General features: G+C 41.4%; 1 protein-coding gene across 7 annotated transcripts in view; it reads right to left on the bottom strand.

Moving 5' to 3' along the window:
- Positions 1-24,822, bottom strand: part of Fggy (FGGY carbohydrate kinase domain containing) — a 373,036-nt gene that overhangs the window by 153,860 nt on the left and 194,354 nt on the right. For all 7 annotated transcript variants that reach the window (XM_031377871.1, XM_031377870.1, XM_031377872.1 and 4 more), the window contains one exon: positions 4,745-4,848. In XM_031377871.1, coding sequence (XP_031233731.1) covers positions 4,745-4,848 — 104 coding nt within the window. The remainder of the gene's footprint in view (positions 1-4,744; positions 4,849-24,822) is intronic.

Genomic DNA, 24,822 nt, shown 5'->3' with positions numbered 1-24,822 from the left:
GATAGAGCCAGTTACCCTGTACTTTGGAGGTTTGGGGGAGGGTTTTCCTCAGGTCTTTTCGAGTTAGTTTCAGTGAGCAATTAGCAACAGTACCCAGCTCTAACAACATGGTGTGGTCTGAGGGAGGCTTTAATCTGTCTAGGCCCAGAGTCACCAGAGCCATGGGCTCCATCTATCATTCCCAATAGCACAGAGGACAGACTATGGGCAATCTAAATGCTTCTTGGTGTGTTCCAGAGATATGGGGAGGAGATCAGGCCCTCTGTGTGAGGGCATAGTGAAGAGGATGGAGGGAGTTAGGGAACAGAGATGTCCTAGAGGTCTGTCTCAGTGGGAGAGAGTAGAGAGTGCAAAAATGGATGCTCTCTGACTCGATTTTTATGCTCCACCATATAATCTCTCCAGTTGGCCAGCACTCTTGCCACCAACCCAACCACAATGTAGTATTCCTGCAATGGGGCAGGAATACCAAATCTAATGCTACCATTATCCTCTCAACCTCTAAGAACTATTAGTGAAACATGTCCCTTTTCTTAGAAAATACCTGGTCCCAAGTACTTCATTGTATCTGTCCATTCCCTGCTTTCTCAGCTGACTGAATCGAAGGTGTGTATGCTTACTAATCTTTACCTACACATATCCCTAAGCATTTCCTAGGTTAAACTAAAGAGGACTTTGTTGTGATGGCTTCAGTTGTAATCACAGGGATTATATTCTAGCTCTAATGAATCATCTTAAACAGTAACACAATAGCGGCCATTTTGTACCAGGGATTCTGCAACGTTGTTCATAAAAGTGACCTGACTAAATTCTCTACATACTATGGGAAGACTCCACTATCCATGCATAACACACACACACACACACACACACACACACACACACACACACACACACACAAAACCAAAAAACAAAGAAAGGAGATTAACTGTGAGATTAAGTATTTTCCCTACATTTCCTTTGCAGGAAGCAAAGAAGCCATTGTTTTTGAGACCCAGCATCCACTCAGTGCTAGAACATTCCTATTTCTAGGTTCATGTGAGATGGAGAGATCTTTCTACCACCCAGCTTCCACCAAATCTCTGTAGAGAATACTCCTTCCCACTGGACAAGCTAACTGGAAAACTAGCTGCCATGGCTTCACAGCCCCTGAAAAGAGACACTGGAGCAGTGGCAAGGGATTAGCTGCCTCTGACCCTGTGACTTCTTGGCCTCCCACTAACCCCTGCTGTGTGTGATCCTGCATTTTGAAGAGTTGGTAGTGATTAACTCTGAGCAAGCAGCTCTGCTTTCATAAAGTTACAAAAGAACAGCAGCGTTCCCTCCTTGTTAATTAAATCATGAACCAGGAAGATAAATGTGCAGGCCACACTTGTATCTTCTAAAATATCAAAGGCTGGATTAGTATGTCTCGTGCTCTGCCTCAGGCCTATTCTCCTCATTCCTAGAGGTAATAGGGACCTGGAGATGAGGGTCTTCTGAGAACCTACCAGTACTCGGTTATTTGGTCATTCATTTATTCATTTGTTATTTTGTGGTGAATTTGGAAGAGGCAAATTTATCAGCACAAAATATACCAGGGAATTCTGCATCAATTAAACATTGAGCTGGGATCATCAGAAATGACAGATAGGAAAAAGGTGAATCCTTCAGGTCACATTTAAAACCACTTCTTGACAAACCCAGGCCTCTCTTGGTACCTGTGCTTTGCTGGTGAATTTTCCCTGACAGTTGGTGGTTTTATTTGCCAGGCCCACAACAAAGGGGTCCTTGAGCTTCCCTGGGAGTGCTTCCTCAGTCCTGGGCCTCTCACAGACCTCACAAAGGTGTTATTGTTGCCTACTTGCTGTGTTCCCAGCACCTGAGGGAGATCAAAGGTACTCAAGACCTCAGTCTAACCCTCCTGACATAGCATTAAAGCTGATGATTAATCCCTTTAGCCTACAGGCCTCTTCACACTAGCAAGTATACAACAGGGTGGAGGTGGGGACTATATTTCCAGTACAACAAAAGACAATAAACTGGCATTTTATGACTACCATTCACTGTATCCAACTGCAGCTGCCCATCAAATTTGTTAAAGCCCCAACAGTTGTCCCATCTGAGCTATTTATGTCACTGGGACATTTTTATAAGTATCATTACTATTTTTGAGTGTCTATGAACTTCACATTACATTCAGATAAAATGCATGTTATCCACAAACTCTCTAGTGCAGGCAGTCTTGCCTCTTATATAATGGATGAAGAATCTGAGGCGTACAGAAATTGAGTGGTTCACTCAGATCACAGGACCAAAATGATACAAGGAGAATTTACAACCTGTATTTGGAAATTAGAATGCCTACAATCTCTCTGTTCTGGAATGGCCATGGGATAAGAACATATAATATCAAGTAGCATTAAAAAGTAGGATCTCTGAAACCACACCAAGAGAGCTTTTAGATTCTTTGTTCCAGAAATTAACATTTTGTGACCTTGAGGAAAACACTAGAGATTTCTGTCTTACTTTTCTAATTTGTAAAACCAGGATACAGTAGGAAAAGCTATAGTGCCACCCTATGAAGAGACTGCGGCACTGAGAGAAGCTATGAAGGAGGCAACTCACATCCGTGGGGACAGTTTCTGTGTGCAAGTCTGAACTGGAAGGGCAAAGATGTGGAGACTCAGATTTGGGAAGGTAAGATGTGTGCCACTGAGGACAGTAGAGTTAAATAATTTCAGTGAGGACACACTGGCAGCTTAGACCCTTTCTCTTTTTTCTTTCTTTCTTTTTCTTTCTTTTCTTTTTTTTTTTTTTTTCTGATACAGGATTTCTCTGTGTAGCCCTGGCTGTCCTGGAACTCACTCTGTAGGCCAGACTGGCCTCGAACTCAGAAATCCACCTGCCTCTGCCTCCCAAGTGCTGGGATTAAAGGCATGCACCACCACTGCCCGGCAACCCTTTCTCTTTCAAGAGAAAGGAGAACTGCTGCTGTTCCACACTTCTGGAACACTAGGTTTAAGAAGGCCTAGCTTCTTTAGGTTTGTCCTTCTAGCAGAATGCTGCTGAAAATGAGGGGGTGAGACTTCTAAAGCCAGTAAAGGATACTAAAATACATAATATATACACATAGTATAATATACACATGTTTTATATATATATATACATATATACACACACATACACATACAAAACACAGTCACATACACACACAGACAAACATAAATACACACTTTGGCTTCCAGTTTTATGGGGTTTTAATGGGATTCGTGAGTATGTGAACAAGTGTGTCTCTGTTTCTATATCTGTTTCTTGTGCCTTTTCTTGGGCTCGTTTCTTTCTGTTTGTTTGTAATGTCCTATTTCAGTGTGTTTGTTTTTAATTTTATTTTATTATTATCACTTAGAAGCCTGTTTGTTTTCTAGTAAGAAACAGAAAAGGGTTGAATCTAGATGAGGGGAGAGGTGAGGAACACCTAGGAGGAGTAGAGGAAGGGGAAACTGTATTTAAGATATATTATATAAGAAACAAATCTATTTTCAACCAAAAGGGAACAAAAAGATACTATATTGCCTAGAGTTCAGAGAAGCATGAAATGAAATGTAGTTCCTTAAAGTTCAGCCCAAGTGTCATGTCAGGAAGTTTTCTGCCAGTAAGAGTTCCCGTCTGAGTCAACAACCACTGTTTCCTCTCTGCTCTATAAAAACAAGACTGGTAATCACAGGCTGGTCTTGTACAGATGCTCCTGAGAGAAGCAGTCACTCAATGTTCATGCTAGGAGAGAGTAACTAGAAAACTCCATATTCTGCAGAAAGCTGGGACCCTGTGCAGGACTGGGAACCATCCCTCCACAGAGACCATGAGCAAGACTAAGCACCTAGCACCGTGACCTGAAGCTTACTCTGCTGTCAAGGACCCTGGGCCATAATGTTTTCTTATAAGCCCATCTCATCTATGGGGAAGTCTATGCTATCCTTTTGTTCTGGGAATTCAGTAGCCAGGACAAAAGAGAAAGTTTCAGTGGATATTATTCAATTGAAGCATCTGCCTGTGAAGAAAACCTCAGTTCCTTAAGAGCTTTGTCCCTTCGCTGCAGAGATCCTGCCCTGTGTCCTGTTCTATTCCCTGCTCATCTCCTCCTCCGCTTTCTCCTTGGTTTTACTCATCTGGGAAAAATCCAAGGAGTCGTCCATCTCAGTTTAACAGAGTAATGACTTTTAAATAAAAATATGGTAGAAATGGGTACTTATCGAAATGGAATGCTTTCAGACTCACGCATTTAAAAAAGATATAAATTTTAGGGCAGGCACTAAATTTTACTGCAATCTTGGAGAAAGCCTTTCCACTAATTCATGGAGAAAAATTAACACAGTGAAAATTGCTTATCAGTGTTCTTTTGAAGTCATGATATGCAGCCTGTTTCTATAGATCATCAGGACACTCCCTGGGAGATGGATTTATATGGATGGAGGGAGAGCTCAGTGGCTAAGGAAAATAGACACCTGTTTGCAGGGGAGATGTAGCCACCCTTTGAGGAGAGATGTCTGGATGGCTTTGTCAGGTTTGGAACCCAGGTGAACTCACTGAGCACCCTTTCATTTTCTTCAACAAGTTGGCCACTGGAAAGAGACTTGGCAAGATCTGTCAGGCTTGCGATAGGGAAGGGAGAAACAGAAAGAATGGAGCCAGTAGTTTTCAGAATTATGCTCTGGGATGCCTCCACTGTTTATGATGGCCTTGCCTTTCAGTGTGGTACACTTACCCCCATGTGACAAGATGATGTTCCACAGATGACAGCCAGCCTTGATGTCACTGGCTGTCCCTCACAGATGAGCCCATGACCTCTCACATCTGCTCCAATCACTCCTGTGAGAAAGTAAAACCAAACAAAATCTTCTTAAGAAAAGAGATTGTGTGTGTGTGTGAGTGTGTGTGTGTGTGTGTGTGTGTGTGTGTGTGTGTGTGTAAGAAAGCTAAAAACAAGCCAAAAATAAAAAATACTTGTTTTTTTTTAAAAGAAAGGGGAACACATAAAAAGGAGTAAGAATCCCAAATTTGGTCTCAACTTAAAAAATATAAAATAATAAACAAATGACAATAACAAAAATTTATTTGCTAGCCAGGAGCAAACTAGGAAGTATATTCTGTTTTTGCTTTACTCTGGTCCATATATGTCATCTAACCTTGTCAGAATAATACCAACTATAATTACATACATAAAAGTGGCAGCCATGAAACACCTATTCCCATTAAATACCATTTTCTATCCTTTGTATTAGATGGATCATTTCCTTCTAACACTGTCTAGATGATATAATTTATGCCATAAACAGACACCAAAGGAAAATCTAAGATCTTCAGAGGTTAAGTGGCAGGTCCAAGGTCAAAGTGCTAGTAAGAAGCAAGCACTTCAGGCTGGGATGCTTTAGAACACATGGTACCCCAGGGTCAAGGAAGGAGAAAGCAAAGGAACATTGTGATATTTGAAGCTTTTGGACACTAATGTCTCCATTCTTATTTCCAGGCCTACCAAAGCTGCAGGTATGAAAGATAAGTCCCTGTTCTAAGAATGCCAGGCAGCTGAAAACCTCTCAGCAAGAGGACAAATGGGCTTTTCACACAGCTTCTCTGGATTCCTTGATATTGGAGAGCAAGTTACGTTAATAACAGAGAGCTCCTCAACCTCCATTTACTCAGTATGTGGTCTCAATATTATATAATTGTCTTATATAAGGCAAATGATCTTGGAAATGTTATGTATCGTGGAGCACACTGAGTGTCCTACTCAACGATTTGAAAAATCCAAGTTTTATCAACCCCCAGTTCTACTACAAATTTGTCCCATTTTTCAAAAATGAGAGAACGGAACCAAATGACGGTACTGCCTCAGCTGCTCTTGTACAGCATACTCAGGGATTCTAATATGTCTGCTAGACACATTACAAACGCTTCTTTCAGGACCCTCGCTCTCCATTCCCAAGACACAGATATCAGCCACACTTGGCTGAAGCAGCAAGGAGCTTCTCTTACCAGTTTTTCTCAGGGGAGATTTTTTTTGTCTTACCAGGTGCTACCTTGAACTGAAGAGCAGCGCACAGGAAATGCACTCATGAGATCACATGAATCTGAATAGGGCCATTTTCATTTTCTTAAGACCAAGCAAAGCTTAGAAGGGCAGCTGCCCCAGAGACAAGAAGCCTAAATGCAATCAGAAAATAGTAAGACATGTGATAGGAGTGGGGCGGGCTTTCTCCTTTCTGCATAAACATTTCATAATCTGTAGAGAAACCACAGGTTATGCACGTACATCAGGAGACAACCCATTAGATGAGATTTTGACAAGCACAGCCTTCAGCAATGCTGGGTGGGGTCCTGTATATTATGTACAACTTTCAGTTTATCCTGACTTCCTCAGAAGAAGGATTAGCAACTGAAGAAATAAGTACCAAGGAAAAATAGTCACATTTTTAACTGTGTGTCCTCTGAAAGTTGCACAATGCCTAGTGTATAGCAACTGATCAACCAAACTTTTTGATGACTGAAAAACAAATACAAAGAAAATAAGCTTATTCCTGTTCCTGATTCAAGGAAAAAATTTAGGGACTTCCATTTACTCACTCTTTATCCCCAAAATTCAGATGTGATTCATGTCTAGAATCACATGTTTACAAACAAAACTTAAAAGGAAAAGTTAGAACAATGAGCAATTTTCTTTTCTAGCTCTTTGTGCTACCCACCTTCCCCCTTGCCCCCATCCATCTTCCATATGGACATTCATTAAGCACCTACTATACTTCCAAACAGAAAAAAAAAAGCGACTCTGCAAATGTTATGATTTAAGAGTCCATTATCCTGTAATTTATCAAACCGCAACTGCTTTGAAATTTTTATAGGGTTATATGGAAGCAAAACAACCCAAGTTCTAACATTTGTGTTATAATTATGGCCCAGTTTATAGCTACATAACAGTACTTTTGAGTTTGCAAGCATCCACCAACACTGCACTCTTTATTCCAGTTCAAGTTGAAAGGACTGAATTTCAGGGATGTGAAAGTCATCGCATGTTGCCCAGAGGTGGAGCTTTGACTCACATGAGCATTCACTGAATCTGAGTACAAAGTGTTCATGCCCTAAGAGAGGATTATTCACTTGACAAAATAAGCTGAGATTTTTCACAGAAGAAGAAAAATAAGATGAACTTTGAACATGGCTTGAGATTTTATCAACTCTTGATTAGGTCATTAGAAGGAATGAGCTGACAAATAAATCTAAAACTTGTTTCACTAAGCTGGAGGGTAGGTTGGCATTCTCAGAAAGACAACTCCACGCGGACCACCAGCCTTATGTGTGGAAAATCTGGGGCAACTGCAAGGTCCCTAAAGGGTAAGAGTCATATAAAGACATTTTCTCTGCAGAAGACCTAACTCATATAATTCTCTTATTTTGAATAATATGTGTACTACATAGAACCTAATATATGTCAACCTGTATGGTTGACATAATGGAGATTTAAAGATTCATTCTTCCTGTGATGTTGGTTAAGTTTCATATCTTTTATCGAAGCTCCAGTTTTTACAAACAAACAGTTAGAAATCACCTTCCTTATAGGATCCTTACACACATATTAATACATTTAAAGTGCTTAGGTCAGTCCTGTCTAGTAGCACACTCTTTGTACAGGAATAAGTTCTATGCTTGGACTGTCCAGTTCAGCAGTGACCAATGGTACATTACTACTGAGCACCTGAAATATAGCTACCAAAATTGAGCAAGTAAATTTCTATTTTAATCAATTTTAATAAGGTTAAATTTAAATGCTCATAAAGTACTAGTGATTTATCAGGTAGTATATGTTAGCCCATGCTTCACACTGTAGGCTTGTTTGCTGTTTCCTTCATTATTTTGTCTTTGTTATTATTTCTGTTATTTAGTTTGATGTATCCTAATTCTTGGACTTCAATACTGCTTATTTGACTCTGGGTAATGCTTTGAAATATAGATATGGAATCTTAGTTTCCATTTTGGAAGACCTTGATAATAAAACACACTTACAAAAGAGCTGTGGAGACAGGTAGGCACAAAAACAACATTGGTTCTCCTAAAATGGGAGCCATGAAATCCAGAGGCTATTTATATCAGTGTCTGAACAAACAGGACTCCCTCTAGGCTATTTATTTCACAGGTCCTGGAGCATGTCCTCATTGAGCATGTCCTCACACTGCTCCCTACGCTTAAAGTAGCCTTCCCAGCATTACTTTTGATGAATCCATCTCAAAGCCTCCCTTTTGCCATCAGAAACCCTTCTGGACCAAGTCCCTCTGTGTCTGCCAAGCACACCAGTCAGGCAGAACATCTTTTGTACCCAAGTAGTTGACTTGGAGCCTCTATCACCTTATCTATTAATTTGTTTATTGGTACATCTGTCTGTTTCTGCTACATGATGAGCAAGCTGGAACCCAGGCAACCTGTCCTTCAATTAACATGTAATAATTATATTTGGAGATTTTACCATGTAGGGGATCATAATCTTTTTCTGTGGTAGCTGGATGAATGGATGACTTGTGGAAACAAGGTGTGTGTGTGTGTGTGTGTGTGTGTGTGTGTGTGTGTGTGCGTGTGTGTATAAAAACTTGAAAGTAATTTTTCCAAGGTCATTACTATTATAACAGCAGTGGAGGTGGCATATCCAGGTTAACTGGCTCTTACCTAGTCCCACCCTACACTAATTCCTAGTGCTTACAAAAAAACAACAACAAAAAAACCCACCCTTCTTTCCTTGTAGTAACTCACAATAGTCCCAAAAGACATAGTTGAATAGTGTCTTTCAGAATTTGCTGTCATTATGCCAGTAGAGCAAGCCTGGATTTAGACCAATAGATGCTGAGAGGAAACACAACTAAAAGAGCATCTAAAGCCATAGTGTTCCTAAAGCTTTGAAAGAAGTGTGCTCTAGAATTCACCCAAAACAAATCTTAAACTACGTTTACCTTAAAAGGAGTCCTATGCTCAAGCACATAAGAGACATGCAAAATGGATTCAAGAGGTTTAAGCATGTTTGTGTGTGCATATGTTTGTGTATTATGTATTACATAATATATATTACTACATATATGCATATATATGGACAATAGTAATTCAACAGGAGGAGGAGTTGGAGGGGAGGAGGAGGGAGGAAAGAGAGTGATATAGAAACAATACTCATTTACTACAAAGTCCTCATAAAGTAAAGTTCTATTTTTAAAAAGTGCTGGGATTTAAGCCTAGGGAGATGTCACACACCTTGATACTACCATCACCTCACCCCTACTTTCTCAGCTTCTCCAGGGCCAGAAGCTAGTTTGTCTTGTGAATAGATAAGTGATTAAGAAGGACACTCTGGGATTGGATGGCTTGACTTCAAGTCTGGCAAGTGAATGAAATCTCATAACCTTCTTATTCCTCAGTTTCCTGAAGTATTGGATTAGAAAGATAATAGTCAGTAGCCTGTGGGCTTCTAAGAAGATTCCATGAGTGGAAAAATGTGTGGACAGTTTCCTCAATACACTGATCATTCTTCCCACTACCACAGTAGCTCTGTACTTCTAGTGTTGGACCACGGCTTAGCAGGGCAGCTCACACACTTGCTTTAGCTTGGTATATGCATTGCCAGGTTTACTCTATCTTAGGCAACTGGACAAGAACATCTGCTTTCTGTCCTTCATATACAGTTCACGACAGAATAATGAAGTGCGGGATAAGGAAGATGTGTCACAATTCAGGCTACTGCTTTAAACATTAGTAAGAGTAATTTTAAAATGTGTTCATATCTGCAAAGCCACAATTATACAAAGTATCATTCAAACTACAATTCAATTTGCTAACAATTTCCATTAATTGATTATTTTTGTCTTAATGACAGATTCTCCCATAATTTGGACTAATAGGAAACCAGTACGAAGGTCTAAAGGAGATTAAGGAAACAGAAAGCAAAGAACAGACCCTCAGATAATTGCGTCTTATTCCTTTGTGCCTTACCTCTATGAAGAGAGATCAAATCTCAAAGGCTGGCTAGTATATAATATCTGGGAAATGTGAAACTTAAATAATCCAAGCAAAATCCCCAGTTAATAAAAAGCAAAAAGTTTCATTTCTTCCTAACCTCAACAGGACATCCAGACAACAGGTACCCCATCATTCATACATTCGTAAAAGACTTCTAGGGGCCATGCATAGTGAAGTGTCAAGTTGAAATCCAATTCTACCCAAGTTAACCCTCAAAAATTACTTTTTTTGAATAAAAATATGAGAATTGGCCTAAGTATAACCAATGTTTATGATGGAATATGTCTATAAATAGATGCAAAACTGAAACTCTAAATTATACAGTTGTCTTTTAACATCTTATAAATATAACTACTTAATGATCTCTATAATATGCCAGACATCCAATATCAAGTGGTAGAAAACTAAAGATAGAAGTTGTTTCCTTTATTCTATAAGATCCCTGTTTACTGGGGAATGGGAGGTGGGGCTGATACACCAGGAGATGCTAACAAAACAAGCAGGCAATGAGCTAAGTCTCAGGAGAGGGTGGGACCTTCAGACTTCACCTGTCTGGGAGAGCCAAAGGCAAATGATGTTAGGAAGATGTATGCCTGTTAACAGGGGAGACTTTGAGGGAGAAACAGGCATTTTGTGTAGACTTTTAGACAAGAGATATTAAGCCAAGGTACAAGTGAGGAAACACAGTTAAGGACTACTGGGTTACTCTCTGAAGCAGAGGGACCTGTATTGTGCAGAACTTGGTCAGTCTTGGTCTGATGTCATTCAGATCAAACCCTGATTCCCAGCTTTACTCTCTGTTTGGTAGGTTACCTCCTGTACAGAGTCACCTCTTTGAACCCTACATTTCTCAGCTATAGAATACAAATACTGCCTTCCACTTTAGTAGGTCATCATCCCCAATATTTTTGGTTAGTGTGGTATAGGAAATGCTGTCTCAGTACATGGTGCACTGAAGTTCTGAATATTTTGTGCTGAAGGTCCTGGAGAAAACCCACAGGAGCAAGAAGCAGCCCTTCTGTCAACTGCCCTTTCAAGCAGGGCAAAAAGCCTTGCGTTTTCTGACCCTGACCTCGAACAGGCTGTAAGACCTTCATGTGCTAAGTTCCCTTCAAGAGGTCAGCCACATCCTTTTGTCTAGGGAGAAAAGCTCACAGAGAATCATCTCAACAGAGGCCTCACTGAGCTGCCCCTAGTTCTGAACTGCTGGACTGCATTTCCTACATGCTCAGACTTCCCAGAATTTTCTGTCCAACCTCACCTTAAAGCACTCAAGAAACTATTTCTTTGGATCTTCATTGCCTTAGGAGGGCTCTCACGTCACACAAAACTTACAGTAAATCACCTGTATTTCCTGTTATCTGTTGTGTGATACAGAGGCATCTGACACAAGCCCAAGGTGGTAGTGAGGAAAAGATATTTTCTTCCTTCTGCATCTTTATGTGACCTGCCTCAGTCCTGGGCAAACTCAAATAAATGTCTATGGCTATGTGTGAGGCACACAGCTCTGGACCTGTGACATAGGAACTATTGACACTTTCTTCTGGGGTAAGCAGATATTGGTTTTCATTAGCAACTTTCTCTTGTTGGTGGACAAATGGTTTCATTTATAGGACTATCTGAAAATTGTCTTCCTGGAGGTGGAATACAGAACCAGCAGTCCTGACAAAGTTCCCCAAGACACTTCAGGAGACCCCGAGTGGACATGGAGAGGCTTACGTACTAAGGGAAGACAGCTGAAACGACAAAGAAAAAGACCCAAACTTGCAGGCTAGCTCTCCTCTCTCTGACTTCTGACGGTACCTCCCACCTTGGTATGGATTTCAGTCGTTTGGAAGCTTCTAGAGGTTTTGTGGGGTTAGTTGAACATTGACAGACCAAAGCTTGGAATTCGGTCTAAGAGCCAAAACCAGGCCAGGTTCCCATAATGCCTGGAGTTCCCCTGGAGAGTGTCAAGGGTTCCACTACACCTAGACTGATTAATCACTCCTGGCCTCAAGCTTCAGACAACAAAGGGACTGAAAAGAAAAACAGATCCTGAAGCTGGATTTTGATTCTAGCCCTATTTCCCAGTTCCCAGGAGACTGGCGGTGGGAGTGAAAGGTGACCCTTACCCGTAAGAGTCAGGCTGCGAATGATTGGTTGAGCTGGCTCTGCTTGGATAAAGACCCAGGGTTGTAGCAAAATGAAGGACATGTGGCTGAAAGAGGTTCAAAAAAGAATAAAGGCTTAGGTAAATAAACAGTGCTGAAAAGGGGAGGGAAAGGAGCATTGCCGAAAGTCTCCAAAGGAAAGCACTGGCAAGTCTCAAGAACAGCAAGAAAAGAACAGCAGACTCGAAGATTCGATCCGGCCCTCCCAGAGCCTTCCCCCCCCCACCCCCCTACCCCCGTACCCTGCTGCAGATGCTCACCTCCTCTCCTTGCCCTGCACCCTTCCTGGCTCCACAGGCAATGGGGACAAGACAAAGGGGTAAACCGGGCCTGAGTGGGAAACCTCTCGATACTATCATACTGTCTCGTTTTAGGCATAAATGGTATTCCTGAGCCTGGTGTTATCTGTAAAATGGAGGCGATGATTTAAACGTGAAAAAGAAAAGTGGAGGAGAGAAGGTTTATCCTGACAGAAGGGCACCGCTTCAGGTTGGGCCTTAGGCCCTGCTGTGTATCTCTCCTTATTTGTCCATAGCTTCAACTGCAAACCTATTTCCTGAGCCCAGCTGCAGGGAAACGATGCTCTCAGCAGTATAGCCGCTATCTTCTATGAGCTCCCACCACCTAGCCCCAGACTCTTATCCCTCTGCAGAGTTAGACTGAGTGCCTTCAAGAGACTCTCAAACCAGGCTTCTTGTAGGCGCAGTTAACTTTTATGCCACATGGTTTGCCACCAATATCTCTGAGCACCTCTCCCTTTAAACCGGAAGATAAGAGCTATCCTCTACTCATTTCCAGTGTGACAGATAAAAAAAAAAGCCTGTCTCCTCGCTGCAGCCTTCCCCATTACCACTATCATCCTCATCTGCACGGCCACCACCACATCACCACTGACACTACCATCAATCACTACACTACCACCACAGCTGGCTACAGAGCCAAGGACTTTATGGAAATCAAGTCATCCAAGCCTCACAACTGCTGTTAGAGATGCTTCATCTTGAAGATGAAAGCATACCCAGTGGGTAAAAGCAATCAACAGTGATAGCAAAGGGAGAATGTGAAGGCACAGGGTGTGAGTTCAGCAGCCCGGCTCCAGGGATCATCCTTTGCAACCCTCGGGGACGGTGGTGGGACAGTATCTGTCTATTTTGTGTGTGGCCTCTGGACCCATATTTTCCTTTGATACATGTTGCATATCCATATTCTCCTCTACCCATCTTTGGCTGTTTCTCCTTCTGAATTTGGTATTTCTGTCAGATCAGTGTTACTTTCTGCTCCCACCTTGCGAGACTAATAACCGTGATTTATAAACAAAGGGAGATGTTAGGCCCAGAATCCCGTTTGTAAATGAAGAAAATGTTAAATGATTTTAAAAGATCACATTCAACCACCTTAAAAAGACCACCAAGGCAAACCTAGAATGTGACTAGTTTAGTCCTGTTTCTTTGTCCTTTGGAGGAAGACACCTCAGATGTCCATCATGCACTGGGGACACAGATGTGGAACTTGCTTCAGGGCTCCTAGCAGCACTGGTCCTACAGCAGGTACTGTGCTGTCAAGGGACATCACCCCTTAATGTTCACCTGGGCATTTCCTCATTCATATCTGACCCTCTTCCTAACATGTTTGTCAACTGCCAGCATCAACTCTAGCAGGCTAGTATTATAATATCTTAATTTTGAAAATCATTTTATTTTTTTATGTGCATAGGTGTTACAACTGCAAATGAATTTATGCATTGATTGCATGTCTGCTACCTGCAGAGGCCAGAAGTCAGGGTCAGACTCCCTGGAACTGGAATTACAGATGGTTGTGAGGTAGGTGCCAGGTGGTGGTCGGGATTGAACCCAGGGCCCCAGGAAGAGCAAGTAGTGCTCTAAACCACTGCCCGATCTCCAGCACACTCAGTGTCTTTTAAACTATTTCCAGTTAGCATGGCTCTGTTTAATTAATCTACAGAAACTGCTTACAGGTTCACGATCCAAGTCCTATGCTATAGGTACTGAAACTTGAATCTTGCATTCTGATCTTTTTAACTCTTTAATGGGAATTCCTAATTTTAATGTAGCCTAAATTACAAACCTTCCTTTTACAGTTGTTCTGATTCAGGGATCCTATTAGGAGTATCTGCTGCTCTCAGGGTCATAAAGATCATCTTCCATTACTTACTTCCTTTTATTTCACACTTCATATTTAGGTATGTAATCTATGTGGAATTTGTTTTCATGTTAGGCATGAATAAAGGGACAAAATTAACTTTTCCATGTTGACATCCAATTATCTCTATTTGAATTAAAATACCACCCCGTAGTCAGAGCGCTATAGGGCCAGCACTGTAATATAGGAACTACTCATGGATGTTTGGTTCTGGGCTCCCTAGTCACCACATTCTCAGCTGCTCTGTGGAAGCTGTGATGCTTGCCAGTTTTGTGTTTATTTTTAAGGCTCTCTTATCATGGTCTGTTTCCATGTAAGATTTCGAATCACTTCCAAATCTCCAGCTCTTTACACACAAATGTACTACAATCTGAATTGGTCCGCACTGAGTCTACAGAACACATGAACAGTCACTTTTTCCACTGAATCTTCCCATACATATGTAAGACATCTCCATAGTCACCAATGCTTTGGAGCCCCTTGCATCCATGCCTTTCTCATTGTCACCTCCGGGTATTTGATCTTATTGTGCACCATGATGTTGCAGGTGCATCGTTTTCTAAGCAGCTGTTCCTGATCCTAGATATAAAACTGGGTTTTATGTTCTTTTGCAGTAGCAACCCTGTTAAGTTACTATCTTGTTAAATTTTAATTTATTTGTAGACTCCTTTGATTTCCTAAATGCATATAATTATTGTATATGAAGTCAGCTTTCCTTCTAAAATTTGTATTTTAAATTTATTTTATTAACGTGTTGCATTGACTAGAAATTTCATGATATATAGTAGAAATATTGTAACATTTTCAGAATGCAGATGCCTTAGGATATTTCTTTGTAGATATCTTTAATCAGAATAAAGAAGTTCTGTTTTTACTTTGGCAATGCATTTTTATGTCCTGAATATATACTGAACTTTATCAAAAACTTTTTTAAACAGCTACTAATATATAAAGTTTTCTTTTAACAAGAAATTATATTGATTGATTTTTGAAGGTGCAATAACTCTAAGCAAGTTGAGAAGGCTATTGGTTATTCTCTTAAATATCCCTTCCATTTTATTTCTATCTTCTCACTCAGGATCCATCTACATTGCTGTCAAAGTGTTTTGCTTCTCTCCATCCCTTATATTTCTCTGTGTATTTCATGTGTTTTACATCCTTCCGAACATTATATTGCAATGTGGATAACCTTTTCTCTGATATATGTTATCTTTCTCACTCATTGATTTTGAATGCTTCATTGTATATTGTTTTCTTTATTCTATTTACTCTCTTACAATTTTTAAATTTTTAATTAAAAAGCAGATATACCATTTCCTCTTCCCTTTTTCCAGCCAATCCATCTCATAACTCCTCCCCATGTCTTCCCCTTCACTCCTGTTAAATTTATAGCCTCTTTTTATTACTTTAAAGTTTTTATATATATACATAGATATATAAATTCAAACTTTGGAATCTATTTAATGTTGCTAGCATACACTTATTTCAGGGCTAACCACTTGGCATTGGATAACCAATCAGGAGGCTCATTCTCTAGCAAGACTTCCTCTCTCAGCCGTCATAAGATGCCTCCAGTCTTCTTAAATTCCACAATTTACATTTTCACTTTCAAAATTCCCACTTCTTCACATAGCCCTCAGTCCTCTCCTAAACCCTCCACATCTTCCTTAAGTTGATAAAAAAAAAAATTCACTAGAGATACTTCAATGTCTAGTGAATTTTTAAAATCCTCATATGTTTTACTATTATGTTATTTTCATTGAATGTCTATAATACATATGTAAACTTTTGATATAACTTGAGTCTCTGTCTGTCTTATTGTCCCCTAGAGAGGATGGGATTTTCCTTATTGCAGTTATCCAAACTGAGGACAGATTAACTAAATGTAATCTGCAATTGAGTCCATTCAGAGTTGAACTGCAGCCAACTCAAATTGGTTGGTGGCTAGTTTACCTTTAATCCGAGTCCCACCTAAAAGCCTAGAGTTTCTAATATTTTTTCCTTGCTCCTGAGTCATACATTCAGATTTTCATCTTCCAGTTGGAGCCTGCCAAGATGAGTGTTTAGTTTTTTAACCTGTGAACTATAGACTTTCAACCACCAGATGATGGATGCAGAGGTCTAGAAATATCAAACCCAGCTCTAGGCTCTTTTCTGGTCTTGGTTCTTTTTTTTTTTTTTAATATTTATTTTATGTGTATGAGTACACTGTAGCTGTACAGATGGCTGTGAGCCATCATGTGGCTGCTAGGAACTGAACTCAGGATGCCCCCTGCCCACCCGCTCGTTCCAGCCCCGCTGTCTTCAGATGCACCAGAAGAGGGCATCAGATCTCATTACGTGGTTGTGAGCCACCATGTGGTTGCTGGGATCCGAACTCAGGACCTTTGGAAGAGCAGTCAGTGCTCTTACCCACTGAGCCATCTCACCAGCCTGGTCTTGGTTCTTAAAGTCCTTTACCAAGTAGCTCTTCAAGTCTTTTAACAGGGTGTGTGTGTGTGTGTGTGTGTGTGTGTGTGTGTGTGTGTGTGTGTGTATGTGTGTGTGTGTGCACGCGCGTGCAGCATTAGCTCTGTGTCTGTATATGTTAAATTTTACACAGCTTTTTTGATTCATAAGTACTTGGAAAACAGCCTAATCTTAATCAGAAACAAAAAGGCTCAACAAATTCACCAATGGATATAAAAAAGTACTTTGTATTTATGATCACCCCTATTCCAATAACAGTTTTTAAGAGCAGGAAAAATTTTGCATATGTTTGTATGCTAAAAATGTACAAAAATGTGTTTGTATATATGAATTAAAGGAAAGCATAATCTTTGATCTTCATCTTCTGACCTATGCAAAGCTGGACTTACCAAAGCATCCTGTGGAGTCACCTTACTGGTAACAGTAGGCCTGAGAATTAAATTTAGACCTGGATGACCCTATATCCTCTGCTTACTTTGGTCAAACACAATCATGCTATTGTTCCTGCTACAGAGAAGAATATCTGTAGCCTTTCATGACCCCGATATGGTCATAACTGCTCCTTAGCATCTTTTAAAACTTTCCACTTTTTCCTCCTCTCTGCCTCTGTGATACTGTCTCCATTCCAGCCTTCAATACCCCCTGCTCACAGCTCTCTGCTGACATGCTGACCTCCTTGCCTTCCAATTCTTTGTTTAAAAGCTCTTACCTCAAGAAGAAAAATACCAAACTTTTGAAAATTACATGCAAACACCTCAAATTTTTTCCTCACCTGTACCCCTCCCCCGGTCCCACATCAACACTCACACTTAACAGCACAGCTGTTGTGAAATACTCAGTGGGTCTATGCTTTAGGGTGGTAGCAGGGCAGGCTGGCACACACCCACCCGTTCCCACTCCCTACCCTGCTCCTTACCTAGCTTTCCTCCCAACAAAACCACCTCATCTTATTATCGTTCTTCATAGCCTTTAGGTGCAAGTACAACACCAATTTTGTCAAGAGAAGTGGAGTCTCACTGTCCTGATCAGACAAGATGAAGTTAGACCCCTATAACACTCCCCACATACTTTTAGTTGACAATCCCCATAGCAATCCCTCCTGTCCTTTCCTTGAAGAAAGTAGACTCATGTATACTCACATCTATGGCCAGTACACTAATTTCTGTTTACAGAGGACTAGTGCCTAGTTACAGCATGCCTCACTGAAAAACAGTATGTTCTGCATAAACTGCTAAGCCCAAGAACTGCCCATGAGTGCTCCTGTAGTATGTCAACCCTTCAGTAGGCACCTTCTCAGCATCTGAAAGTCACTTTCATTTGCTGGTTTAACTTCAGGGTTCAGAGCTCAACTTTAATGGGACTCACTCTCTGGGTGAATGACAACAGATAGGAATGAAACCTAGACTTGAAGTCACCCTGACAAGTTGTGGGCTGTCGTTATGACCTTCTGTAAAGAAGAACAGGAAATCCATTTCAGATTAAAAGGAAAGAGAATTTTACATATTTAGTCTCATAACAGTCAAACTGAAGGAGACAGAAGAGTAAAATGAACATCCAAAATGTTAAATAATTCCTATTCAATCCACAGATCTGTGGCATGTAGGTGTCAAATTCCCTGTCTTGTTTTCAAGACTCATTATAACTGCATATGTCAAGCAACCCCCTTTTGGGTTTGATATATGTGTGTGTGTGTGTGTGTGTGTGTGTGTGTGTGTGTGTGTGTGTATGTGTGTGTGTATGTGTGCGTATGTGATACACATATATCATATATATGAAATGCTTCATAAATCATATATATGAAGCATTTTTTGAGTGTGTCACGTGTATACATGTGTGTATTCATGTGGTATTTTCATATTTGGAGCATCATTTTTCTGGGTGTGGAAGCTCATAACCCTAACCCCACCACTAAGAGGATTAAGGCAGAATTGTAATCTAGGCTACAGAGTGAGATCCAGGATAACTTGGAGTGAAAGCCTGTATTCAAACAACCAAACTTAAACATGTATGAAGCCAAGTTACATAAGAGTCTTTAACAACACCCTCAGTGACTTGCCAAGACTTGTGAGAGGAGAGAGGGAAAGCCAAACTTTTCTACATGGTCCTCAGTGGCTCGCAATCTGCCTCTGCTTCTTTGATCTTTGTCATTTATAGGAGGGAATCCCTTACACAGGGCTAATAGCAGTGCCGAACCCACTTCTGTATCTGTTCTCTTATTATTCTCTCTGGCCAGAATCCTCTGCCTTCTACTGCTTTTTGTGGAAAAAACACCCTTTGTCCTGCATTCAGTTCAAAGAATATTTACTCCTTCCCATTTCCCAGAAGGAGCATGGTGGCTGATAATGAGGGAATTCTTTGAGTGAGCTTGGAATAGATTATACATAGGCCTCTTCAGCACATTTCTGTTAGACCAGCATTCATCAACGAGTGTATTTTTGTTGTTTTATTCTACATGTCTAAATGTTTCGAATTATTGTGCTTGCCACCTTAACTGGCCCAGTATTTAGCATGCTGAGAAAACGTATTCATGTGTGTATATATTCATTCACTTACTGAAGTCATTACTGGGCTTAAGAGAAGAATATAAACAGATACCATGGCCCAGAAGAAGCTCACAGTGCAGTGGAGGAGAACGTAGGAATGTCATTGTGTATTTAGGTGTTTAAATATTATTGTCTATGTGTTATACTTAATGTTGGGGATATATACAAGTGGAAAGAATTATTGGGTCATATGCCTTAGTCTGGGAAATAATATTACATCACAGGATAGCAGACAGTATCTATGAATTCACTTGAAGAGTCATATTATTTGGGGATATTTGATATATTTCACAGAATCGAGTTGTGTGGGTTTTTCTTTACAAGTTTCAGCTGTGAGAGCCCTGTTTATAGAAGGTGTGGGATTTTTTTACTTATATTAACAATCCTGGTAGGAGATGGCCCTGCAGGGATTCATGGAGGCAGGGAGTCACAGACTGGCACACTTTTAACTTCCTAAACTAAATTCAGCACAGGAACCTGTAACAATATGGACCAACATTATAACACATCCTCTTAAGACAAGAGAAGAGAGACTTTGATTTAAAAAACCAAAACCAAAACAAAATAAAAAACCCTCAACAATTCTTTAGGCTTATGTATATATATTTAAAATATCAAATACTGATAAGTTGGTTAACATGGGCTTGTTTGAAGCTAAATACTTTGTAATGCTGCAGCCAGACATGCCACCAGGCTTGCTGTCACTGATGGGATGCCAAGATCACATAAACGCAATAGACAGAAGACATCTTCATTCTCCACTTCTGAAGCACAGCTATCAAAATGCAATCTTCCTGTCACCTGGTATAATTATTGTCCCTTCAGGATATATTAACTTTTAAGGTGATTTTAAACTGCAGCTGGCTACACCTCTCTAGTTGCCTTTTAAGGTACCTGGATGAAGACTGTCAGGTCCATATGGGGGCTGACACAGGAAGATTACAAGGTCGCAGTTCAACCATTGCTCAGAAGGTGTTCTGGTGTGCAAGGCAAGCCACTGACCTGTATTGGAAACTACTTGGATGCTATATTAATTATGTTCTGTCTCTGACAAAATTACTGGCATAGGGGACCTAAAAGAAGGCAGACTTATTTTGGCTCATTGTTTTATGGTGTTTAATCTATTGTTGTAGGGAGCCCATGGTAGGGCAGCTCAGTTCTCATTGTGGTGGGCCAGGAAATATAGAGTAAGACAGGAAGCAGGCAGGAATAATATGCCCCTGATGACTTAACCAAGGAACCTATTAGGCCCCATCTCAGGAAGTTTGCAGACCTCCTCAAATACTACCACCCTCCAGTGACTAAGCTTTTAAAATCTGAACCCATGGGAGTCATTATATATTCAAATATAACAGGTGACCAGACATGTACTCAAGTGTGGAAATATTATAATGAATAAGTAAAGCTAGAAATCAGATAAAGTCCTGTGAGTCGATCTGGTTTTGAGTAAAAATATTCTCTCTCCTTTTCTTATCCATATTGTGAATTCATTTACTGTGACTAATTGGGAGTTATCTAAATAACTTATTCTCCTGCTGTCCCTTCAGGCATTTTCCAGTCTCTGTCTCCAGTAAATAGTAATTTCTAAGTAAGGCAGGGGCAGGAGGAAGCCATGTGGGGGAAAGTGAATAATTTGTCACTGTCACCCACCAAATGAAGATGGGAACATTAAATATGAGTCCAGATACCAGCTCATACAACCACAACCATGAACCACCTCTACATGTCTGGATTTCAAGAACAATACGAGAAAGTAGGGTGAGGAAAGAAAAAGGGACAGAGAAAGCTCTTTCCCCAAGAGGCAGTGTGTGGGGTCAGGTGTGGCAGTGTGGGTGGTAAGGGTCAGCACTGCCCACTCACAGGGGAGGCATCTAGAAGCAGGGCTGTTGAGTGACATGGACCCTGAGCATCCTGACAAGGCACTATCCTGCAGACTAGTCAGGAAAGCTGCGAGTGTCAGGCACTAAGCATCAGCTGGGATGGTCACCTCTACATTCAGAGCCTGTCAGATCTGCTATTCCACATACGTGCATTTTGCTCTAAGGTTAAATGAGATGGCATCCTTTTGGCTGCTTTAACCACTGCCTTCAGTCTCATCGCTGGTGTTAGAACGTACAGCTGCACCTCCAAAGACACACACTTCATGTGGAACATTCTACACATCGCTTGTGTCACAATCAATGCTGAGGAAACTACCGAAACAGAGTTGATGCGGATTTGTTTGAACATCCAAACCCTTAGGCTCAGAATTCCAGGCTTTCCACATGCAGACTGACATTTCCACAGACTGGCATGGCTAAGACTCCACCCCTCTCCCCCACGCCCTTGTGTTAGAAGAGGGACCTACAGGTGTACAGTCACCCAAGGAAGTACTGTTCTCACTCCCATTGATAGAAGGAGGATCAGAGGCATAGAGTAGTTACGCTCAATAAAGCGATATGACCCAGGCCTTGGCTGCATAGCTCAGGCTGTGCCCCAGCCTACGCTGTCTTCCAGGCTGGCTCATTCTGCTTGTCTCTCAAGCACACCAGAAGCTTGGCATGTTGAAACACGCCTTATCTACACCAGGCCTTTTAATACTTCCCTCGCTCACTCGCTCGCCCATGCTGTTCCTGCTTCTTGACCTGAAGATCCCACTTTCATCCTCAGAGACACTTTTCTTAATTTATTCCATTCAAGCCAGTGAATTCACCCCTGAGTTCATCACTTTCCAGAGCGACAGCGTATGACTTATACCCACTTTGTTTTGCATGCACCTCTGCCCTCTACATTGGCTGCATGTGCACATAAATCTTTAGATATCACCACATGGCAGCTCCTGTTACTGTTCCCTTGCACAGGTGGCAAAAACAAGGCATGAAATGTCAAGTGATTGCCTAGGGGCCCAGCACTTGCCTGTAGACTCGGGGCTCTGGTAGTTGTGAGTCCTTTACTATTCTGCTGCGTTACCTCTAAACTTCTAACTTCCACTGGCTTCAGAGCCAGAATCTTCTATCAGACTCCCAGTTAGCACATAGCACTATGGAAAGTTAAGTGCCGGTGGGTGATAGAACTGGAGTCTAAAGAGGTTTCTCTATATTCCAACAATCTTCTTTAGCTTCTTAGGAGGCACTGAGGCAGGATGGGGAATTTAAAAAGCTATTTCTCTTTACTCAGACACTGTATTCCGACACCGACCTAGCTGAATGCGTAGTTAAGAGAAAATTGAAAGCAAGAAACTGAGGCAGGTCCTCAGACTGTGAAAGTCTGAGGAAGTGGCCAACAGTCACATGCAGGCTGCTGTAGGGCACTGGGTGAAGATGTGCATTTGCCGTCATCAGCTGCTGCCGTGTGACACAAAGTAAACAGGAGTGCACTGGCAGCAGCACGTAGAGCATGTGTTAAGCTTCTGGGCTCTCAGAAACAGCCCGCAGCACAAGGGCAGTCCTCGAGGCTAGGCCTCCAACACAGTGGGATCCCCTAATGGGTGGGTGTCAGAGCTGGCTTGGGCAATTATGTGTTCCTTTGAGTTGCTTTGCTAAGCTCAGCAGTGGAAAACACCAGCTCATCTTTCCAGCCATCTACCCATAAGTGAAAAGTGAACTGCAGCCCTCTGGCTAGGGCTTCTCTCAGAGAACAGACAGGGAACTGGGGATGGTGACAAGGCAAAAGGCATGCTGCAAACCAAGGCCCCACTCTCACGGGATCAAGATAGTCCACTGCAGTCACAGGGCACAGCTTGATCCCTGTATGATGCACAGAGCGTGGCAAGAAAGACATGGAGACATGGGCAAGCACACAGATAGTGCTTGTCTGAATGCAAACCTTCCTGGCCCTCTAACTTTGGCTAATCCATTTGCTTCCTGAAGTATCAATTTTCTCAGCCACTAAAAGGAAATAATTCTCCCTTGTTCCTGGTGTTTAAAGATGGCAAGATACTATAAAAATAAAACTAGTAAGAACAATAACAAAATTAATACTATTAACTAATGGTAGTCATAAACATAAAAACATACAAGGAGTAGTAATTAAAAACAAAATTAATACTATTCCCTCTATCCTATTTCTAGACTTGTCTAACAAACCTCATATGATAGACTCTGGGCTCTTAGGCTACTTAGAATGCCTCTATCAAACTCCTCTCCAGGCTCCAGGCCTCAAGGTTCTCATTTATACATGGATCTGGAAATGCACTGGCTCCAAAGAAAGTTAAGTAGCAGTACTGCCCTGTTCAAGACACAGGTGTGTGCCGGTGTACATATAGGCCAAGGTAAGGAAAGACATGGGCCTACCACGACACACATGTATTTGTAAGCTATATGTAAGGAAGGGAAACTCACAGGAGCCAGTGTCAGGCTGGACATGCGACCTAACTGTATCATATGTTAAATATTACAATGAGCAAGTTAATAAACCTCAGGTTCCTCGGGCACGGAATGTAGAACACAATGGTGCTTACAGAGCAGTTCCAGGCTAATAATAGTGGCTGTTAAAGGCCCCAACCAAGTACTTGGCACAGAGTGTGCGTTCAATAAGTTGTAGGTGAAATAAAAATAAGTAGGTTGAGCTCTTCAGAGGTCACTATGTATTTTGATTGTTGACAGCTTTGCAGGGGACATTTTGGAGTTTTGTAGATATTAACAACAAAACAAAGAACTTATTCATGTATAGCTTAGAAGAACTAATTTACCGATTTAATGGCCAGCTGTGACATGGACTCCAGCCATTACATAGGATCCATGGTAAGGAATGGAATAACATACCAGGACTCCTTCTTTTTTCCTAATTTGGAAATGGTGTTACATAATGAAGCAGGGCCCTGGCTGCCTCACCAAGCTGAACAAGAACACATAGATTTTTCAATTCAGCTCTGACAGTAATTTTCTAGCATAGCCAACGGGTGATACATTGTGTTTGTGAGCCTTGGTTTTCTCATCTGAAAATTAAAGAATTTGGTATAGAAACTCTTTGGGTAGCCTTTTTGTTCCCAAACTGTGTGATCACTCATTATCCAAACAGGAGTGTGTGTGTATCAAACTGCAAACATTATGATTTCACAGCAGGGTTACAGCTGCACATACTGAATCATGTGGCCCCACATTTAAAGAGGGGTAAGCTGGAGCCCACTGCAGCCCCGAGGCCTGGATCTCGCCCAGCTTTCTGTCTACAGGTAAGACTGGTCGCCTGGCTCAAGCCAGTCCTCTGTGGTTCTCCAATAAAGTCCTGGAGCCTGGGAACAGAAATCCCCAAATCTTCCACCCTGAGTGCCCGCTGTGTGCCTTTACTGTTTATGTGCCTGCCACACTCATACAGCTGCCTAAAACCGCAAGCCTGAAATCATATTAACTCATTCTTCCTTCTGCTTCTGATCATACCCAGAAACTCCCTGAGCTGTGCATTCTCTATCTGCTTGGGGCCTGGCACAGCCTTTCTCCCTCAAGACTCCACATGTGGCTTTATCAGTGGCTTGCAATCCCCTCCCTTTCTACCTCTTT

Source organism: Mastomys coucha, unplaced genomic scaffold (assembly GCF_008632895.1).
Source record: "Mastomys coucha isolate ucsf_1 unplaced genomic scaffold, UCSF_Mcou_1 pScaffold18, whole genome shotgun sequence".
Classification (NCBI taxonomy): domain Eukaryota; kingdom Metazoa; phylum Chordata; class Mammalia; order Rodentia; family Muridae; genus Mastomys; species Mastomys coucha.
The sequence above is the reverse complement of the archived record's forward strand: the minus strand, read 5'-3'. Positions and strand labels throughout refer to the sequence as shown.